The 24523-nt window shown below is 38.9% G+C and overlaps 1 protein-coding gene across 1 annotated transcript in view; it reads right to left on the minus strand.

Annotated features, from left to right (window-relative positions):
- LOC135075973 (protein PRRC2A-like) overlaps positions 1-24523 on the minus strand; it is a 200160-nt gene that overhangs the window by 31136 nt on the left and 144501 nt on the right. The window contains exon 8 of the mRNA XM_063970419.1: positions 20320-20361. Coding sequence (XP_063826489.1) covers positions 20320-20361 — 42 coding nt within the window. The remainder of the gene's footprint in view (positions 1-20319; positions 20362-24523) is intronic.

Below are 24523 nucleotides of genomic sequence, written 5' to 3' on the forward strand. Positions count from 1 at the left end.
GTTTACACCTAACCACTAAGGAGGCTGAGATTTTTTTGCACGTGTGACGTCCAAACAACTTGGAACAAGCGCTGGGAAATGTTGGCGTGAGATCAGAAAGTCGTGATCGGTCCACACGACCGCCCTCTCGCGTTTAATTCACTAATCAAACTGCACAATTACTCCATTGTTGCCGAGCCGCATTCTTCAACTGTTTTCAATTCACTACACCTCAAACAATGACTTCCTAGCGCGACGCCATGCGAAAAAGACAGAGTAAATAGGATACCAGAGAGAGCTACGACATTGTGTTTTTGTAGGCAGCTGTTATTTCATTGACCTTGGACGTCATGACTCAGTACTCAGATTAAAATGGTTTAGAACAGACAACATTTAATTGGCAAATAAATGGAGCCAGCGCAAGGTGAAGAGATACCGATATCAGATGTGTTTCTTCAAGTATTACGCATGTTATTTCTACGAATACATGTTGAATTGGCAACGCTCGAATGGATACTAAAACAAAACGAGTAAACGGAAATCAAAGTAATAATGTGTGTAATAAAATGTTACCTATATCTAAAAAATGGTGCGCAATAAATCAACGTGACAAACGTAATGACATCATAGGTTTCGAGAGAGCGTCGTAGATCGCAATAACGCGATCCCCCTCGCATGCGGGATTGTGGGGTTCGTTCCTCCCGGGCATTCAAAACACGCGCATTAACTCGGCGGGCAGGTTATCAAGGGTGTAGTGCCTTTGAAACTGCAGTGGAACCAGCCGGTGACTTGGATACACGCCAACGCTACGTTATGCCAGCCGCGCGCTCTTCAGGGAATGTTAATGCAGCCATGAGAACCTTCGGAGGATCGGTTACGATCAACAAAGGTTGCGATTCGAAACCGGTCCGCATTCATATTATTAACGCGTTTGTTTCGCCTAACGGCTACAAAGTAATTGGATCTAATGTCCGGTAGGAAGCCTCGCAAGTGCAATTACGCAACTAATAAGTTGCTTGAAAGAATGCAGCAGTATTATCCGCTTGTTAGCGTATGTTGCTCGGCAACTTGCGTCAATGCTACGCGTCACGAGCCATCGATTGCCAAGAGGTAATAAACCCATTCATGAACCAATTTGTATAGTCTGTATCTCGTTACGTCTATTTTTGTACCATCTATATCTGATATGTCACGATAAGGAATAATGTATTAACATCTTTCAAACATTCTTTATCTTTTATTTGATTTGACGCAAGAGAATGTAAATGTTTATTTGAAGAATTTTAGTACCATTACTCTTACTCTCAGCGATCGATCAAAGCCAGCTATTTGATCGAAGTCGGTCGATCTTCGTACATCACGAGTACAATGTACAATACAGTTAATGTCGTTATCTAGCTAGACTTTACCGTTACATCTTATTCACGACACAAAAACACTTCAACAGCTTCACTATTGCTGAATGCGAAGTCCTTTCAAAGTCTCCGAATAGAGATTTTGGGTTGTCATCATTTCTTTTCTTAAATAATGTACATTATGTACATATTTATTATCATTAAATTGATGAGTGAGTGAACGTAATGACGTGACCTCTAGACACTCCCAAGGCTGGTAGACAAACCCGTTGGTTTTTCTTATGTTTTAGTTTGATTGGCGCCTACGCAGGCTTCTTTTGGAATCATCCCACGGGAATTATTGTAAACATAAATAAATTGGTTTCGATACCTGGAATACTTGTACATAAAATTGCAAAATATAAACAAATATTGCTTCCATTACGTAATATCATTCATTCAACAATAACATTGCGTAGTTCTGTTGGCAGTTAATTATATTTGTACAAATTAATGTTACCAAACATTTGCGTACAAAATAAATAGACTCTTATAAGCACACTATTTTGCTTACATTTTTATAGAAATGTGAGTAAATATAAAGTTGTGGAGTAGAGTTATTTTGGGAATAGACAGAAGAGAGAGCGAGAGATGATCAATAGGAAACAATAAACTTATGGCATAATATAATATAATAAATAGTACTGTAAAAGTACTATTTATAAACAAGACATCAAAAACATTTTTATATTCCCATAATGATTGAAAGCTAGCGAATTAAATTCACAAATATCGTTCCAGCAACGTTTGAATCGCAAAAGGGTGATGAAAAGAAACGTAGCAATTCAGTTTCGGTTAAGGGGCGAGGGTGGGGGTGGGGGGGGGCACCCGCCGCGGGCTGTTTACGTCGTCACCCATGAATCGAGATAAATCCCCTGTAAAATGTTTCCTTATTTTTCCATTTACGTTTACAAGAGACCTTTATTAATGAACATTTCTGGGAAGACTTTTGTGAAACTGACAGTTCCATGAAAACTAAAAATGATATTAATTAATAATGTTTTAGACAATAACTCTACATAAAACGACACTTAATAATGTTTAATTTGAAAGAATAACAACTATTATTGTATGTTTTGTTGTAATTGTAATAGTTATTCAACTTGAGTCATTTGAAATCAAACTTGTCTTATCTCAACGTGATAACGTTAATATTCGCCGTTATCTTAGTGATAACAACGTTGGTAATACTTATCGTGTGCTCCACTTCGAGGGCACTGATACGAGATAAACAAAGACAATCCTAAACTAATAATATGTCACAAAATGAAGATACCTATAATAATGGGTCCATTAACTAATTAGAATATTAATTAGGCTAATATCTAAAGAGTATTTAAATGAGCAGTAAAATTAGGAAACCTGTTATTTGTTCCATCTAAATAAGTATATTATTCTCGTTTCTAGTTATCAGTTAGGTTAATATTAGTCATAACTATAAAATGGCACTAAAATATCAGTCTAGCTCTAGGCCATTTTCAAAAATAGATTCTATACTTAAGTTTAAAAATCGATACTTGAAAATATGGTCGAGCATAGACAAAGGAGAACAGACCTTATCAACTTCAAATAACGAGCATAAATCCTTGACATTGTAATTTTTCCTTCATTAACAGCACAGAGATAAATCAAATAACAAGAAGCAGGAAGGGTCCTCGTTGTGTTAGCGTATAACCGTATTATCTTATTAAATTATACTACTAATCCGGCCTTTGATCGTCTTGGCTCTAATAACGGAGCTCGCCCGGGCGGTTGCCGGGGCAACGGGCCGACAACACCCTGTCTGTGTTCCCATAGAACAACCCTCGAGCAGCTGATTTCATTCATGCGACACAATGCCCGATGTTCGTTGGAAAAAATGTGGGCAGATAATGTAGGTAGGGCTAAACAGTTTTTCTGATTTTTTTTGACGCTAAAAAGGTTGAATTCTAAAGATATCTGGGTATTGTTGCGTCTTCTAGCTGTACTGGTTATAAATAGTCTTCTCTCTTCAGAAACTATTATTACAGGTTGTTTTAAGAACTCTACATTAACCTTTATTATTGCTACTTTAATGACTCTTCGTTAAAACCTGTTCATTATCGCTTTACTACACAACTTGAAATCATTAGAAACCTATTGACTTGGAAATTTGAAACTGCCATAACTAATCAAACCAAACAAGTGTCTAATTTAAACGCCGACGTTTCGCCATCAAAACATTGCCTAATTTGGTAGGCTACGCATTCCGTTTATTAATATTAATATGTTTTATAAACCGCTAACTATTACTGAACTACCAATTCATCAATTTACATTAAACATTAATACTACTTGAATGATAAGGGCTATTACTAAAATAGGGACGACTAATTCTATTCTGTACCTAAGTAGGTACTTCATAATCATGGAAACTTATGGAAAATTAAGCTGTAAATAAACAGTGTTTTTATAGCGCTGCTTCTTCTTACTAGGTCATTAAGGTTAGAAATAAAAAAAGTATTTTGAGGTATGCACGAGTAAAATATTCATGAATTATTTTTAGACCAGATTGAGAGCGAAATATCCGCAAACAGGTCAGCATATAGGTATGAGGCGTCAACCCTTCTCCACGATGACACAAAGGGCTGAGACGGGCCCGGACTCACCCTTCCATTATTCACGCATAAAAAACACTGATGTAAAGATAGAGCTACCCACTGCCGAGGGCGAACAAGTTATTATTCTTATATGAGCGATTTGTCGTCTCATGGCCGCTGCCTTTGTTCGCACAAGTAATTAAACGAATATCCAACCACTGGAAGGTACGAGTACCTACAAATTTCTGTTTGCAGAATCTTTAATTTAGTTCCGAGCTGGCTCTCGGTGCATGCAATTTCAACTCACATCTCACATCTCCGTTGTCTCCGTTATTGCAAACGTCCAAAACACTGCAGTACGCAAATGACAAAATTATGCAGGCAGATTTTCGGGAATCCAGATAAACTTGTTCCAAGAACATACAATTTAGCATAACGTTTTTATTCAAAACATCCTTAACAGAACCACTTTTGAAAACGAGTTCTTTGGCAACGGATGAATTTTTGAGGGTTCCGATGTCACTTAAATTTTATTAATTAAATCATTTCCACTCTTTGGTCATCATTGTCGAAAGTCCTAGTGCCTAAGGGAATCATAACACCATTGTGTGTGATTAATTAGATATTGAAATGGGAGTTGCAAAAATAATAATTGAGAACGGAACGCGAATTGTCACTCGCCATGACTCATTGACATGGGACCCTTTGTAACGAATCACTCGAGTAATCGGCCGTTGCATTAAAATCATTATTTACGAACCGGTTAGGTAAAATGAATTGCTCGGCTTAAATTCGACGTATGCCAATTTAAATGCCAGTTCAGTTAAACTGCAAGGCCAACGTTATCAGGCGAAAATCGACACGTTCTATGTAGGCCAAAGCGGTAAGTGGAGTAGCAGCAGCATAATGGCATTCCTTTACAATCACAGTGCTGTAGTTTATCGTGATAGTTTCGTTTTCACGTTCCAATGACTCCGTTGTTCGCGCTTTTATTGGATGTTAGTAAAATGGTCACTTAGTGTCCAGTTAAATGAGAGCTGTGATAGTTTTATAGGCGGTTTCCGTGAGTGAGGATTGTCGGGGCTGCGGTGGGCAGGGGAGCTCTGGCAAGTTGGCCACGGTCTCTGTGTGGAGCCGGCGCGTGACGTCCGCGCTCATAATCACCCATAGACGATTGGTTGCGCAAGCGCCGCGACAACGACCACTTGGTTATTCAGCGGACGCGTTCGGCGTTTACTTTCTCAACTTCCATATAATCGTAATCAACACCTCTGCTACCGAGTTCGGTGAAACTTTTGTGGCCTTTGTTACGTATGAATTCGGGTTTGTTTTTCTTTGTGCGGAATATTAGCGCACGACTTGCGAATTATACTCATAAATGGTTTGATTCTTTCTCTTGTTTCTCTTAATAATAATATCTATAATCAGTATATTTGTCATTAAAAAGAGTTCATTACTGTACAATTACCTAGATTACATTGAGAGCACATAACCTACTCGTAAGTATTTAAACATATAATTCTCTACAAATTATAATTTACCAGAACATGAGTAATGCTGGAATGAATAATTAATATAATATTGTTTGAGTAATTTTACTAAAACTGGCAAATAAGTACTTATTTAGAGTAAATAAACAAACAATTTATTAATTTTCCTTCCTTTGAGCTTTCGGTTTCCAGCAATTCTGTTTTAAATCTAACATTTCAGAAACATAATTAAAATGTAGAGTTGCTAGTTATCTCTATATCTAAATTGGGAACTTTGAATTCGCAAATATCTATAATTCGTTATGATTACAGTTATTTATAGACGAAAATATAGGTTAACAAAATATCGCCTGATAGAGCTTGTTGAATTATTATTTTCATTGAAATAAGCAATTGCCAATTAGGTTAGTACAACATCCTTGTAGATAAATGTTGGTATTTATAGTACTCGATAAAATCAGGTCATTTTCCTCCTTGGCATGTTTTTATAAGGTTCTACAAGTTCTCTGCCTCTACAAATAGTTTGCATACTAAAGCTTGGAGTATCACGAGGATAAAATCCCATTTGCGTCATACATTTGTTAGGCTAATGTGATTAATGTCTTATGATATTGATATAACCTTTTACATAACAATTTACCTAATTACATAATATACCTACGTCTCATTTAATAATAGCAATTGTTCGCGGCTATACACAAGATAATCGCTTTGTCACTGAAAGCTTTTCCTATGGGAAGTGATATTTCGTGGAGTTAAATTAGCATAAGGAAATTATCTTTAAATTATTCGTATCTACATAATAACATTAAATTATGTAATTCTATGCATTGAAACCAGTTGTATAGAAAAATGAATTATTCATATTAGCTCCAGTAGAGAGTTAACGTGCAGCATAACATCTTAATGATTTTACTAATTAAGTTCGTTTCCATTATTGTAAAGTAGGTGCTCTGTTTGTTTAATCTCAAATTAACTAGTTCTTACGCAACTAAATGGTTTGTTGATAAAGAAAAATATTTTATTAGTCAGTAATTGCCAGTCTCAAAAGGTATTTAGAGTGCCTAATCAAGTATGCAATAAGGTAACTCAAGTAGTGATATGACGTGGAACAATAACGCTCTTATATCACATGATTAAAAGCCAAGTAAGGAAAACCAACTTGCCAATAAACCACATGTTATTCTCGCAAAATCAAGCAACCGACAAAATACCAAACAGGAAAGCAATCGCGATGACACATCATATTAATATGGCTTGAACTAATGATGCCCAAGTAAATTACCTTACTCGTAGATACGAAAAGAATGTATTATGTATTATAGCAAAAATAAGTCGTTATTATTAATTAACTAATTAATTAAACGAAACAAAGTTTATTATCACTTTCAATTCAATTTAACGCAGAAGCACATTAAGTACGGCTTTTGGTACTCTCGTATGCAACGTGCTCGAGTTGGTAGAGCTCCCGTGAGAAGCGCGGGCTTGTCAAACGATTGATCAAGTTTGTGTAATTAATTCAGAAACACGAAGCCTCATCCGTAACTGTTCAGCAGATAATGTACGTTAGCGGTTTGATTTACGACTCCTGCGACCAGTCCCTCTAACCGCCCAAAACCGGTTAACAACCGCTTTAATTAACGCACATCCGCCTAACCGGGATCGCCTATGTCGCAGTAAAATCATTCAATACCGTTCAGAATTGAAAGTCGTCAGGAAATCGATTAAATTAAGCTCGGAACTCCTTCTCATTTAATAGACCTACTTATCACACGATCAACTTAAATCGATTAGACATTGTTTTTATATTGCGAAACTCGACGTGTGTATTTATGAAACAACATCGAGACGTGTAATTTCATGCTAATGAATCAAAAAGCCAGAAGTCATTGCCTCAGCCGCTGTAGGCGTTCATAACTCATACCTAATTAAATGTCGAGGTTCTTGACTCGAGTCGAGGCAGTGCGCGGTGCGGGAAGCTACTGCCTAGTGCGCATTCGAGTTTGAGCACTTTTGTACGGTCAGACAGAAAGTTGAACTGTTCGACAGGCTGCCCACGCTCCGGCTGGAACTATTATTCATATTGTTGTGTCGGCGTTGTTCCGAATCGCTCGTTCGCCGTGTATCCGCGCCGCCCATCTCGACACCTAGCTCGTCAAGAGGCCGTTGGCCCGCATTACACGAGCGTGGGTCGCATATTATGTACATGCCGCATTAGCGAACATAGATACAGTTACGTGCAATGAACGATTTCTATATAGTCGCATTGTTTTTGGATTAATTACATAAGTACGCAACTGCGCCGGCGCGGCACGAATCCTATTCTGTGCCCGACCGCGCTCACTTGCCAAAAGCTATTAATTACGACCGAAGAATAGAATATCTCGACGGCTAATCCCCCGGAGACGGTTACGGTTACCGACAACGTTGATTAATGTCCGAAGCGTACGTTTAACTCTTTCTTTGTATACGTTTCTCGGTTGTGTAAACGCGAATAACCTTCTTTCGGGTTGCGCCGGATATTCTCGTACACAGGCTCGCATCCGCCGCACAACAAATAAATTATACACAGCAATAGTGATACCGCGGCCGACGCGCTCCGTTTGAAGCCTTGAAGACGGCCCGTCTGAAAGAGGTCGTGTTTTTATCAGTGTAGCAAGCGAGGAAAGTGATCGTTGAGGTTTTGAAGGCAATAACAGCCAATGCCAATTAAAACGGCGCGTTTTCACTTGTGTTGCCTAGCAACACCGCGAGGGAAGGCGCGGAGCGTGCACAATAGAAAATTGAGATGGGGTCGTTCGGTTCTCACTGACATTGTGCCGGTGGGCGTGCGAAGAATGTCGATGGAAACAACTGTTGGTTTCCTCGAACCGACACGCGTGACGAACCGAGAACCGGTTACACGACACCGCGCAGAAACAATGCATTAGCAATGCTTTTCATTAATTTTAGAATGTCTCGCATATGTGGTTTTGCTTATGAAATCATTATAAGAAATGCGGAGGTAAGCGCAGACAAACAAACACCGAGTGAAACGTAAGAATCTGAATTGATAAACAATCGTGTAAATATCTATCTAGTCAGCAATATGGCGCAATAGCGGTTTAAGTTTACCACTCATCCTGTTTCTTTTCCTGGCGAGTAGGAGTCGCATAGGTGAGAGAGCGATGGAAATAAACGGGTAAACTGTGAAATCGACGCGCGCACATGTGCCCCACATACGCTCGTTTCAGAACGATGTAAATTTAAGTCGGCTCTAAAACTTATGTTACGTTGCAACATGCAACAGATCTCATAATCGATAGACTGATTTGGGTCACTCCGAGGTGGATAAATCCGAGCTCAGAAAGCGACAAAATGTTCTGCATTCGAGTAGGCACGTCAAACTGTTTTCATTGGCGCTGTTAATGCAAACAAGAAGCTATCTAAAATTCTAAATGCTAATTCCTACATGTTCAGTGACTTGATATTTATGACTTTGGTATCCGTGAATTGTTAGAATTTTCTTATTGAGAATTCAACGGTTATTTATTTCATGCCTTTCAGAGGAAACTTTTGAAGGGCACGTGAAGGTGAGAAATGAATATGATGACACAATTAAACTTGTATTTAATCAGTTGAATATTCAGAACTATACAAGTTCTTCGATTATTAAGGCTAGTAATAATGGTTTAGAATTGTGGGTTATTTATTTATGACGCACGGTGTTATGTTCCACGTTCTAGGAATACGATGAACACGGGCAGTGTACAATAAATATTTGCTATGAAAACAATACTGAATTACCAAAGCGCTAAGTTTGTCTTACGTGGGATAGAGTCAGTTGTGCAAATAGTGTTGCGCAATCCATCATCACATTGTTGTCGATCCGCAGCGGTGGGGAGCACGACAAGGTCAATAAAATGTGGAGAGATGATGCAAATTGAACTTTTGCAGTGTTGATTGAAACTCAATGAAAGGAAATGTCCCACACAACACTGCCGAATAGATGCGTAAACAAATACTTCGAAAATTAGGGAAGCTCTTTTAAAATGGTTCATTATGTAAATTGTCAACAAAAGCATAATTGAGGATTATTTATTTGCAATACAATTCCGTTGACCGCGTCACCTCGAGCCCGGCTGGCGGCGGGCTATAAATTAACCGACATAAAAGACATATGAACGGGAATAAAATGAGATGTCGTATAGTGAAAAGTTTACGAGGGGCGCGCGAGCCGCCGTCTACGCACACCAGTTGGCGTGGGTTCAATTCCTGTTTGAAGTATTTTCGGAGCCACGCACGGAGCGCCCGCCGCACACTGGATCGAGCCCATACAAAGCGTTGGACATCGCTTCCTTACTCAGTGTTTTTAAAATAAAATGAGATTGCGTCAACGTAGTAACTTCAAATTTTTACAGTGTAAGGTTGACAAGTTTATCTTTCTAATGTGATAGATTTTACTTATTAGATGGCAATTAATATAAGTGAAAAAAATTCTTAAAATATAGTGATGAAAATCTTGTATTTATTGTTCAATTAAAAGCAAATACTCACTCATTTTGGTCTGTTTCCATATTTAAAGAGTAACATAGTCTAACAATACTCTAAATTTATTCTCATTAAGTGTTAAAATTATTAAAGAAATATTTTTGTAAACGCCTGATTTTTCATTGCACACAATCACTTTGTTCGATTTTGTCGAGCTTGATTTCATATTCTGTTAACTGTTAGATACATAATCTAACAATACTCTAAATTTATTCTCATTAAGTGTTAAAATTATGAAAGAAATGTTTTTGCAAACGCCTGATTTTTCATTGCACACAATCACTTTGTTCGATTTTGTCGAGCTTGATTTTATATTCTGTTAGCTGTTAGATACATACTAATGCAATTTTATAGGGACTTAGCGGACTACAAAACTGACTCCAATCAACAGATTGCCTAAGCCAATCTACGTTTGTAGCTAAAAACTGGTTCTCATTATAATGACACTACTTCTTCTTGCGACAAACAGTGTCAATGAAATTATTGTTTTTTTTTTATAGTTATCTGATAAATAAAATGTGTAACTCAATACCTACCTAACACAATCATAAATTAAGAAAAAAATACATACAAAATGTATGTATGGTATGTACTAAATTCAACGACAATCTTTTGAGATGATGACAATATGATTTTTTTACTATATCTGTTTTATAGTATTTCTTTATGTTCATAAAGTACCTATTAACTACGTTAGTACTTACCTGTGTTTATCTGAAGAGAGTGTATGCGAAAACAGCTCTAGTATCCTAGCTAAAGAACTAGCGCGATCTTTCATCGTGGTTTTTAATAATGCATACAAATCTCTATTTGACTTGAGGTTTTTCATTTTAATGAGTATTTTTACTGAATTGCACATGATAAACAACTCATAAACCAAAATAAACATCTTTGGTTTACCTGACATTATTTTAGTGTAATGAATTTTACCTAAGTTAATTTTGCTATGCGGAAAAATGAGGCGCTTTTATTTAGTTTTTTGTGATTTTCTCGAAAATAGGGATGAATAAGGGTCTAAAAACTGAGTAATAATATCGCCCACGTTGTCATCTATCATCTCTCATTCATGGTTTGTTAAAGATCGCCCAAGATGTCAAATAAAACACGCAGTTTTCATTTAAAAAAATACCTTTTAAAAATACGTCAAAATAGCCAAGCTAGAAGTTTTTTAGGCACTCATTTTAACACACAGATTAAGATAAAGGTATAAGCTAATACATTAATAAGTAATAACATAAAACCAGTGAACGAAATTGGATAAATTGACAATACAAACAGAAGTCAGAAAATCCATGATTTTGACTTTGTTCACTTTACGGTCGCACCACATAACTATGATAGTAGATCATGACTTGATATTAGTGATATTTGATAGAATGAAGTCTCATCTTTCAATTTATATGCAAATCAATCTTGTTTTAAGTAGTTGCATTTAAAGCACCATGTCCAACACCTTGTATGGGCTCGATCCACCGTGCGCCGGCCTGTTTACAAATACTAGCGCACACTCGATTCAATTCCACGAGATTTTGTAAACACAGTGCCAAAAGAGATTGGCTCGGTCGGCGGTAATACCTACAGCGATATTTCCTTGCCATTCCCCCGAGCAAATTCTGCTACGGTCAGTAAACAATCTTAACAGTCTGTTTAACAATTAATAACGTGTTTAGATGGGCTCAATTTACACATTACATTCCGCTTACTCTCAACACAAGACAAGTTTATTTTAGTATTATACGAGCTCGTACATTATAAGAGATTCTGACGCTTACCAATATGCTTATTTGAAATTCAAGTAAGTTATTCTGTCTAATACCAAATGCGGATATTATTAATTCATAACATAAATGAATCAAACCCTCCTGTAATGTATTGAAATGAGCGCAAAAACGTGAAGGTCAGCCCGGAATTCATAAATCAGTTTTGCATTACAGTTATGAAATAAACTTGTATGAGGCTGACTGAAAGCGTAAAAAAAGGCTTTTAAAAGCCAAATTAGTTTCCCCTTGGACCGGCTCGAGAGAATTCAAGCGAAACGAGAGCTCCGGTATCGATAATCCTACCGGTTCTAAAGACTACACTATATTCGTGGGAGAGCGAGACGCTTGCTACTGCTAAATACAATCCGGTCCGGCTTCCAACTGATAAATTCAGTGATTTATTTATGACTAGAATAGGGAAAGTGATAACTAATCAATGTTATATTATAAGAAAAAACGCATTTACATAATCGTTTCCTCGCTGATGCGAGCAATTTTATGAAACACTAAAGAATGTAATAGCCATGAGTTTAGCCGTGTGAATATCAGAAGGGGAGGGTGGGGAGGAGGGGAATAAATTATACAGTATCGTATAAGAGGATGAAAGGGCAAAAACGTGAACATTTTCCTTTACCTGCTCCGAAGGCAGACCCTTTGAGTCGCCGATCGAGGAGCTCTTAACAGGTTCTCGGAATGTGGCCGCCTTGTTAATAAAATTCCCTACATAGTGCAGCCAGTTGAATGACTTCTTCGAATCACCAGACTCCAATTAAGCATCTATTATTAAAAATTTAGGCCATTCCGTAGATATTCTTCCAATTTACATGATTAAAAGTTATGGACTCTGACAACTATTACTGTATATAAATCGTGTATTTAAGTCTCGATTATAACATTAAAATATAAGGTAAAGAAAAAACACTTCAGACGTTAAAAAAAGAAACAAAGACCACAATACAAGTTTTACTAGTTCCTTTATAGCTTTGCCAAAGACGTTTCACGGGGAACGCTCAACGCACGATTTGTTTCGTCGAATCGTGAGCTCGCAGAAAAAAATTGAGTAAGCACCTTGAACAAATAAGGTCGAAATTCAAGTGTCTGTGACGGCAGTAAAGTGCATATTCGCGTGCTCAAATTTTGCACATTACGCCCCACAAATGTAAAGTGAAACAAAAAGTTTTGGATCTCGTAAATATTTCGACATTTTTGCCGGCGGCGAGTTGTTATTTTGCGTTTATTGAGACGGCTCTTGATTGCTACGCCCGGCGATTACTGGAGCATTGAACTTGAGGATTTGGGCTTGCGCACAGGTATTATTAGTTGTATTACAAGTAGCTTTTTTGTCATCAATGAGGAGATTGCGCGCATAACGAACGTTTGATTTAGGAGCTTGACTCTACCATGAAAAAATAATTAAGTTTTCTGCGCAGGTGGTCTAAATTATCATACAATCAATCACAACTTCAATTTTGACTGTAACAATGTAGCAACGGAGGTCACAACTCTTGTGCCAGACTTTGTGAAACATTTACAGGCTGGGATAATAATTAATGATATTGAATGCTACAAATGTTTATAGTTGTCATATCGACTGACGTTGGCATTCATTCTGATCAAGGTTAAAATGCTCGAACTCAAAATAACTACGCGTTAACAAACCCCACACCCGATTGTAAAAGACAGCTGTCGTGTTAACCTTGGAACCTGTTCGGTAGTCGTCCGAGTGATCAACCCAACCCTCAGAGCATTCGAAAGCGAAACATGTGTTCGAACAACGCAAAGTCATATTAATAGCTCGAGCTCTTATATAAATCACTGAGCACACACGCGAGCTGCATTCGACATACGCATTAAATAGCCCGCCGATTTAGCAGAAAAGTTCAAATAAAGGAAATGTCGATAGAGCTTATCTGAAACCGGTTGACGGAATGGCTGAAACAGGTCAAAACAAAGTCAGCAGTGTCTGAACGACAGAAAGGGGTCAGTGACTGCGCAGCGGGGTGGCTGGGGTGGGGGCGGGTCTTAATAATACATTTGAAAAAAGAACCCTAAACATCTGCCGTGCATGTGCGTTTCCACGCGGCATAATGCGAGTCGTGCGCACAGCGCAACCGCACCGATACACATCATACACAGCCTTTTTGTGCAGTAGCTTTTTGTACTTCACGCTTTGTGCCCGCGAGCTTTCAAACGGACAATGCCTTTTTTATTAGAAAGGAAATCAATACAATCGTGACGTTCAAAGAACTAAGCGTACATAGCGAGGCTTATCAACCTGTCTCTACTAAGAGACTTATACGTACAGCTGTAGAGCTCGTACAGTCTGATAATCATTGATCATTGCGGATAACATTAAACAACTGGATTACAAAGCCGTCTGCGACCGTAATTAACAAGTTGGCGCGGTGTAGTACACAAATAGTTGAGTGCGAATCGATGCAGTTCTAGGAAGATCGGAACATTCTGGATCGCTGCCAGGCACTTTTCTACAGGGGGAAAGCGGGGTGAAGTGTCACTTGTAACTTTGACGCTCGGACGATCGCGCTGACTATGAATCATCTTGGCAAACTGCAGATGGTTTAAATATTGCATGAATTAGCTAATGTACACATTTTTCTCTGTATTCTTTGATAATGCACGTAAATCTCCCGAACTAAAACAAGGAGTCATTACTTCGGCCAAGTTATAAATTAATCACGTTCACTGAAAATACCAGTTGGCAGCTCATTTACTTTTAGTAGTCTAGCAGTATTTATAAGCAGGAAGCACAAATATTTGAAATAGTCGGTTCACGAGAAACATGCTTTGGGCTATTTTAAGATTTCATCAACATTACTCATGCATTTACTAATAATTGGGCAATCGGCCTTATATTTTGCGTTCGAAATGCCTGCCGTTCATTGACAGAGGGAGCAAAAAGTTGTCTTGGCATTTATTGCAGTCAAGACGTTACCTATATGTAGCGAGGCGAGTTGGTAAAGTAACTCGTCAATAACGAGTAGAAGTGAGCCCGCCAGAATGCCGCCAGGTAGGACCGGTAATGTCAGAGAGGCAGAGATCGCGAGTCGTGGCCTTTGACTCGTGATCCCCCGGGGCGAGACGAACTCGTCTGCCCTCACGAAAGTTCCTGTTACATTCCCTTGCATGTTGCACACCAGTTTGAACGCTGCCCCCACTAAGCACTCCCACTATATAGGACAATACCCATAAACTACCGCACTGTTAGCAACTCTCATTAGTGCAGCGTGTACCGCAATAAACTTCTGAAGGTGTGTTGTAGCAAAGGGTAAGCCATTAGGGAAACGCCGCAATAATTTAGTTAACGACAAATTAATTCACTAAAGTTTGCAACGGCAAAAACTGTTTCAATCAAAGTTGTTATTATCGCGTATTTGCGGTGGCAGAGATTATTTCACAACTTGGATATCATGGAGATTCCGCAGATAATAAAATTCAAAATGGATGTCGTAATCGTAATCGGCGCGAGCGCAGACGGTGGCAGCGGCGCGCGGGCGGGCGGGAAGTCCCGTTAGGAGAAAGTAGCCGCCTACACCAGCGCTCGGATCGTGACGGCTCGCTGGACCGACCACGGCCATCTTGGAGTCTTGGAGAGACATTCGATTCGATTTTATCGACCAACTTAATATGGAATTTGGATTGACATCACACAAATAAAAGGTGCCCAATTAAGGGTATAGTTTGGTATCACGTACTTTTATGTCCATGTTTCGTTTGTGGCTATATCGGGTTGTTTACAGACGCAATTATAGCTTTACGTATAAATAGGTAGGTCGCTTTCTCTTTCTGCGCAATGGTTACAGATTCTGCGAAAACTGCAACTGTGACTAGGCAAGAATCCGTCAATCATCCGCTATTGTGCTGAATACAATAGAGCGCTCGCAGATCCACAAAACGTCACGTCACCAGCATGTCACAGCGCGCACAGCAGTACGCTGCCAAGTTATAAAAAATAGAGAGTTCAATGTGCTCACATTGGGGTCGACAGAGATTATGGGACATGATTTTTGTGAAGCGGATATTGCAAATTGCATTACTAAATCAAGTAAATTGGCTATTGATACGTTCAATGCCAAATGTCTTGTTTACGATTAATTAAGTAAGAAATTCTTACTGCTAATTTAGTATACCGTCACGTTATTTTATTAAGACTGCAGTGATGCACTGAATTAATACAACTTAACTCGAATTTTTTACAAAGACGTTAAAAAAGCAGCATTATTTTTTTAAACGGTTGCTTGCTGAAATCGAATTAATAGATTACGTGAGTGAGAGCCGTCTAGCCGACACAAATGGCCGAAATAAACTTAACATTAACCTGACATTTAACATATTACTGACAAAATTACCAAACTGTTGAATTCGCCTTTTGATAAGTGCATTGTAAAGTTGATTGGCAACATGTAATATGCAATCACATGCAAAGAATTTTGTGAATACCGGCGTGACCTTTCACGTTTATTAAATAGTATTTAAGTATTTAAAATGAGTTGAGAAAAAATGACATTGTTTTCGAAAATCCCACGACGTTGTTATTGAAATTTAAAGCCCGCTCGGTAATAAAGTGGCTTGTAATGAGACGCACCTAGGCCATAATAAAGCGGCAGTAATAAGGTCCAGTTTTTACTGCCACTCAGAGGGTATGAAAGAGATGTGTATCATTAAAGTTAAATAAAACGTTGATCCCGCACTGGGGCTCTTATTACTGCGGGGCGGGGTCCGTCGCCGCGGCGGCCGTCCCAGCAATTATTGCGCAAGAAGTAAAATAAAATCATGACAGCGATAAATAACGTTTCATAACTACACGACGCGGACGCCAGCAGACCGCGAACCCGCTCGACCGGTCGCCGCAGGTGGCGGCTGGCTGCGCCTCTCTGACCCTGGGACCGGACCAGACAACCACGAATCCTCATGACAGATAGCATTCACACAAAGGTCATGGATTAAGGAAATAAGATAAATAACAGAATGATCACTCGCCTCGTGATGCCATAAACATACGATGATAAGATTGCACTTTTATCTCTGACCTTGCCGACGGAATTTTTGCAATCGAATTGTTATCAACACAATAATGATATTATCAGTCTGTGTATCGTCAAAATATTTCAAAATAAATGTAGAGATTATACGTTAACTTTGTGTCTAATATCGCGCTTGTTTTCTCCTTGTTCGTCGTTAAATATTCGATTCGACTCACAACAAGGCATTATCATACAATTACCATTCAGTCACATGTTCGTATCATGTAGGTACTATGTTCTTTTGTCCGATTGTATATTCACGTAAATCGTCTCCACTCATTCTTCGGTGTGGATGTAGAGTCGCTTATTCGCTTCACAATAAAACAGATGTTCATATTTCAATTTAAAGGTTGACGTCATCAAAAGTATTATTAAACGCAACTGTAACGAAGTTAAATGACAAACGAGGTTACTGGAGGAGCATTGTTCACATGTTTGTGGCACAGTTTTATAAAAATGTTTTGATATTATTTTATAGTAACATCGAATATATGGAGCGGAACAGTAATGAAGTGGATGTTGTTATCGTATCCAAAGACAGCAGACTCGATCGAAGCGAAGGATAGAAAGTCGTGCGTGCAAAATTGCATGTTATGACCACAACCGGTTGCCGGTTGCCGGGGCCGATGTATGTGAAACTCGGGCATTAGCTGCCACGCCATAAAGGAACGCTGCGCTGCACGCTGGCGCGCTTTAACAAGAATGACATGCGGGCCAATTTAATTTACATTAATTTAAGTAAACACACCGCCATATGTTCACATATTGGTGCAGACAAACATGCCTATGGACAGAATTATCAACGACACTTGTATAATTATTGAGGATAATGAAATTCACAACGGTATTTGTTCTACGAAACTGTAGGCATAAAGTAACAATAGTATTAAATTTTATAATTGTCTAGGTACTACTCGTAAAATGTCGCGAAATAGTTTCATAAATGTAGGTGAAATACATATTTTATGATGTAGAAAGGTTAATAAATTGAGCTATTTAATAGAAGTGTTGCGTATCTAACTAACAGCAGGGCGATGACCCTTAAGATGCGGGCTCATTAATGCACCCATTGCAAAACGCAGCTAAAGTAATGTCCAAGCTGCATTCGCATCGAACCGAACGCTCATTACATTACTCATTAAAACACCAAGTTATTTACAAAGCAATTGTTGAATTATATTTATGTCAGTTTTTAATAATAATTGCCTCGGAAATACAATAGAAGACAGCCGTCTAAATAAACTAAAAGATATGTTCAACGTAAAGTAACCATAACCTTAGTTAAATAATTGGCCATTTGTTTAATAGCTTCAGTCTCTCAATATTTTCTCGTGAGCTATTGTAGCCGACATCAGTCAAAACAGGTAACAGAGGACAGCAATAAGTTTTCAAAGGGCGAGGTGGCCCGAATACATTCAAAGCCCTAATGGCCTCCCGGGACCCTCGTCCCAACGGTCGCCGACAACAATGGACCGTGCCCTACAAATCTCACATACATTAACATTATTATTATTCTCGGCTCAGTTTCATCGTAATGTTGAAAAGATTATCGTGTCTACAAGAACCGGTTTCGTTACGAGTCGTGTTATGAAACGCGGTTAATAATTCAACCCGACGAATTAGACGGGCAAATACTTTCACCGCGACTTTCTGGTGCGAGGTGCGGACAGCGGTCTAGCTCGCCTGACCTCCGCGGGCTGCAGTATTGTTCAACAGTTTTTTTAGCCCGCTAGTTCTATTAACGCCCGTCAGTGTCAATGTTGAAATAGAAAGCTGAGAATCACTCGAGACGTCAAAACAAGCCACTCAGGAAGTAGAGTATCTCTGGGTGATCAGAACCATTATTTGCCTGCATCATTGCCCCGGGCAATTAACGTCAATTACCCTTTCCCTCGGGCGTACCGCGGCGACGATGGTCGTCACTATCTATGGCCGATAATTACCACATTTCGCCATCACAGTCGGCTGCGTCATCATTATAAATAATCGCCCTATCATATCGGCCGAAGCAATAAAATTCTTGTACTGGATACTGGATTAATCATATCCGTCGGACGCGATCACTCACGCATATAAAGCAGGTGTTTATAAATACAGGTCCGTATAGTACGGGCCATAACAGCCAGTAATCGTGAGCTAAACATGGACAAATATCGAGAGACCGGTTCTCCGACTTTTAAAATGTTTTCGGAGCAATTCGTGCCACGAATATTCATTTAATTATCTACATGAGATTCGAGATGACGCACGCGGAGCTTATTACTGGACCGGCATTCGTTTTTTCTTGTTATTTATAGCAGATATCAATAAGCATTGAAACGGATTCGTGGAAACGATATCGTCGATTCGATAGACTCGTAAATGGCATTTTAAAAACATATCAGAAATCAAGTTAATCCTGTTTCTTTAATGAGAAGTAATTTAAATCGCAATCTTTTAAAAGGCCAACGGTAAGTTTTTTACTTCCAATTATATTAACAACATTGAATAAACAAAGCATTAATAAAGCTGATACTATAAATAAAGAGAGTAATGAGATTTCAAGTACAAAGGTCGGCTTTGACACACAACAAACAAAACTTAACGCTCGATTTCGAATAACATTGTGTACTTTATTATGTTGGAGTTTGTAAAGGTGCGGCGAACATGGGGAAAAGAAAATAAAGCTATACCACAGCGAGGGTGGCACTGACACCTCGTGTGTGGCGGCCTTTAACGACCGGGGGAAGGAGCGTGTTGTTTTAACCCATTCCCGGCTACACTGCTCACAAAGACTCGGATTCCATTATACAGGAATAACATAAATAACGATTAGACATGTACCGTTGCACAGTACATAATAAGATTGATTTACATACCTGAAACAGTAGCCCGAATACAGAATTATGTAGAACCATCTATCGAAAACGACATGACCCCGTTACTCGGATACTGGATTGAATTTTAAATTTTGAAATAATAATAACAAATGTATTTGTCGTCCGCAGTGGCCTCTGCTCAAACCGACGGGTGCGCATAAGTGGCCCATCCATACGCAGATGAGTTTGGACAAACAAAGATATCATTTGAATGTGAAATCAGCGATCTCGATCACACAAACACGTTTATGACGCTATACATAAAGGCTTTGATGCTGACGGCAATTTATTATCATAATACCGACTTGTAGTTATAGCGGCTTACATAAATTATCCTGTTGCATGTAAGCCGATGCCGAACCTATTAATAAGTACATTATTAATGTATCAGCTCAACACAAGAGCTCGAGATCTATCGAAAGATTAAAGTTTGATAACAATCATTTACGATGCGTTTTTGTTTAGAGAGAAACAAAATTGCAGACTCAAACGTATCTTCATAATTTTTGTGGCGAACAGTTTCAAGAAAATAATATGACAAATCAAGTGTAGCACACACTTTAGGCGCATCTTTAAAAACATTAGTTGCGTTAACTGTGACGGCACTCGGCGATTTGGTTTTACAATCGACAGCAGCTCGATCAATATGAAACATCCCCTAGATACATAAATGAATAAAGACTGCAGTGAAACGTGTAAACAATTTACCTTTTTTGTTAATGTCGCCGGATTCACTCTCAGGGGACGAGCCTGCAACAAAAAGAGAAACATTTTCAGATAAATCATTCAAAATAAAATGGGGTCCAACAATTTTGTTATTAAAATGTATGCGCATTTTCAAGTTATTCAAATATTGTGCAGACATAGGATAAAAAGTTTTTATTTAAGTGTATTTTTGAGTAATCTAACAATAAATTCACGTCGTCGGTCCACCTTGTAGGTGGACGTCCCACGCTGCGCCTTCCGGTACGCGGCCTCCATTCCAGAACCTTGCTGCCCCATCGGCCGTCAGTTCTGCGCACTATGTGCCCTGCCCATTGCCACTTCAGCTTGCTAATCCGTCGGGCTATGTCAGCGACTTTAGTTCGTTTACGGATTTCCTCATTTCTGATTCGATCTCGACGACATCGTAAAGGTAGCAGGGAAGCGCTGGATGCAGGCCGCTACCAATCGATCAACGTGGAAAGCATTAGGGAAGGCCTATGTTCAGCAGTGGACGTCCTATGGCTGACATGATGATGATGATGATGATGAAATTCACGTACTTGTTAAAAACATCACAAAAACATACTTAATACGGTATGCTCATTTTGTGAATCAATAATAGCCAGTAAATGTTTTTGTGTTAACTAGTTAATTAAATGCTAATAAACATATTTTTAAAGAACATGACAAGACATTATTTTTAGAATGATCACAATAACATTTATAAAAAAATTCGCGAAGGTTATGATGACGGCAATCAAAATATTTTAGCCACAAAATAAACGGCCCAACTAAAATGGAAACCTTTACTTCGATCCAAAGGTCAAATATTTATCCGCTGAATATTTATGAAGCTGTCAAGAATAGCAGACACGAACTGGTTATCGTAACCTGTTTTGTCGAGTAAGAGGTATGTGAAATAAACAACCTTTTTCGACGGATGTATTCACAAAAAAGCGTTCTCTGATGGTTTATGTAAGCACCTAACTCTGTCTAGTTAGATAAGATCATGTGTATTCTAAAACGTGACTTTGTAATTAGTATACTGACGAAAATATCTCGGGTCCTTGACAACATATGTTTCACGTTGGACTTTTTAGGCTTATTTCGTTTATTCAAGATTGTAGCAGATTTATTGTTGTCTTCTTAGGGAAAAAATGTCTTAGCAGGCCGGCTGTTGTGGGTAAAGCCTGGAATGGGCATGGCTACGGCAGGTGGGCACATATCTCGCGTTTCTGCCCGCATGCTCCCGCCTTGCCCACTGGCGCACCTGGCAGTTCACTAACCTGAAGTTATATGCGCCCGGACCTCATAAGTTAATGTATTTGTATTCCATTTCGCTTGGCTATCCCTACTTCGCTCTGCTCGTGTGTGGTCCAGTCCCAAGTCGTAAAATGCACCAATTATTATGGTCATTTTACGAGAGATCTGGCATTTAATCAGCATTTATTCTGTAGTAAAAACTAGTCTATAAAATTACGTAGCATTCTCCATTCGTATGTATTACATATTAATACATAATTAATAAAACTATTTAATATCCACGACCATAGCGAGCAGTCGATAATTTAATTACAACACTTATTCTCGACCATTTTTGCGCGCATTATCATATGCCCATATAATGTATGTCACTTCGCCTTATTGGCTTAATAAAATCAACCTCGAAGTGTTGTCGTTTTTTCATTGATCATAAACGCTGACCATAAGCAGAAGGTGGACGTCGCGAGTCTGGCAATCAATCCATCAAAAACCGATATCCATCATTGTAATGTGGGTGTAAACTGCGAAACAGCTGTGGTTAAATGCTCGCACGACTCGCCTGACATTTTATGTACCAGAACCTGTTTAAGTTATGCAATAGAAAAAAACGTATTTGCTTAATGGCATGCAGTTGCTATCTTTATGCGACAATCACCTGCTGATTGTGAAGTATGCTGTTTACGTGCGCAATTACGAGTTATGCTAAAGTGTAATAGACGCTTGTTATTGAGGTAACCTCCAGATATTATTGTGCAAATTAACTGTAGGTAATTGCATTTTGATCTATGTGTATGTAGGTTTTAATAACTTTGTTTAATCCAAAACTTATTTTAAACTCTGATATCGTCATTAATGTACCCTTTTCAATGAGCCAATAAGTACCAATTATAGGATCCGAAAACGTATAAATTATCTTCATTTCTTTTTTACCACAATGTATTGAATTACAGCTGTCGTACAGATAACAAAATTCATAACATCAAGTTTCCATCCAGTTGTGCCATCAGAACCTGTAGACACAGGTGGTCGACCAAAGGTGGATAGATTAAAATGAATTTATCATAACTGCTCAACGTTGCAAATTTATCATTCGGTCCGACAAATTGTAGGCGATTGCCCAAGGGAACGGGCGTATCAAATCAATATTACCAGTTGGATCCAATCAGCGAACCTGTTTTAGACGATAACTATCGTGTACTTGGCTGCGGGAATTATGGAAGGCATTTCCTCAAACAGCCTCGCAACTGTATAATTAAACCGCGTAATTACCGCCGCAGACGCAGGCTGTACCGTTACCGCTAACTAGAATTTTCATAGCACTCTTAATCATTGTCATTTTGTTGAATTTATTCATTCTTACCATTACAACCACGAGTTGCACGACCATCTTAATAATAATGCTGTTCAAACTGCGCAGAAACTACGACGATGGCAGGCTCGACTGTTGATGCTTTACAAAGAACGTAAATGGAATTTTAATAACTCCGTCATTGAATGGAGCGGCATAAGTTTCTAATGAATCGACTATTACTGAATAAGGAAATGGTCAATTTGCATCGAGCGTACACATTGTGGATGCACAAGCGTGACGTCTTATGGTATGGAAACATTTGTTTGCTGCGCCCGCGCCCTAATGCCGCGACCGTTGACTGGACAGACTAATGACCAGCCATACTCGTGCCTGCCCACGACAAAAAGGCATGCCGTTTTCCTTTTAAGTGGCATAGCTCCTTTCCTGCGCGGCATGCGGCCGGACCAGTCCGCGCAACTGGTCCGTGAGAAATGGGGACTCGCTGGGTACGATGCCCGATATACCTATGTTATGTACCACCGGCCCGTTCTCCTCTCCAATTAATTGTAAATACGTCAGTCGCCAAATACAGACGCTTTAGACCTTATATGAGCAGCCTCCGTTTGCAATGCTCTTACATGGAAACGGATAACGTTGAATTTATTTAGAATTCAATTTCAGTTGCATTCTTACATATTTATGAGCATTGCAATCGACCGCAAGCGTACATAAATTTATTATTGTATTCAATTAATTAGATATCAATTCATTGATTGGTTCATTGAAACGACTGAAGTAAAACCAAGATTTTAAAATGAGATTGCAAAACCCGATAACGGATATCTTATCCGTCTTGTTTTCCATTTCTTTACAATATCTGTTTAAAATACAACATTAAATACTAATACTGTCTTATCTGGTTAGGCATAGTGAGTGATTGCTTCCACGATGGAAGGAGGTGTCTGAGAGAAAATTTATCGAGACTATTGGAGAGTGCCTGTGTAGAGCTATTTAGTTTTCATCGATCAAAACGCCAGTATTGTCAAACTCTCTTAGCTTTCTAATTGAGATAAGTACGAGTACAAGAACGAGACTGGTATATCAGCTAGTTAACGGATGTCGTCCAACCGGTCGGGCAACCGGCGACCGGTCGCGCCGAGACCATTCAATTTATGTGTACAATTAAGCGTGATACACGCTCCACGAAATCGGTCGCATAAGTTGAAAATCTCATGTTACAAGAGCGCACGTAACCGGTATTCGATGGAGATATGCGCCGATAAATATTTCCCATTGTGTTCGGCGGAGTCAATCGCGGAAGGGTCGCTGTTTGCTTCTATCGAACATACACCTCTGGCACGCTCGTAAATTAAAAACGGCAAACGCGGTGTACCTAAAATAAACAGATAATAAGTAGGAGCGGTCTGCGCCTGTCTAAAAATAGATATGTTTTCATAAACCTGATATGAGATTTTATGCAGAGCCAGTGTCGGGAATGAGGTCGAGCGAGTTGGCATGCGGCTCAGATGTGCCGGTTAATAAACAATGCGCTGGCATGCCACATTAACACTTAGATCTTTATCTCGAATGCCTAAAATCGTTTCAACGAAAATATTGACTAAATTGCTACTCTCTTTCCTTGTTTGTAATGTA

The sequence above is a fragment of the Ostrinia nubilalis genome, chromosome 11 (assembly GCF_963855985.1).
Source record: "Ostrinia nubilalis chromosome 11, ilOstNubi1.1, whole genome shotgun sequence".
Lineage (NCBI taxonomy): Eukaryota > Metazoa > Arthropoda > Insecta > Lepidoptera > Crambidae > Ostrinia > Ostrinia nubilalis.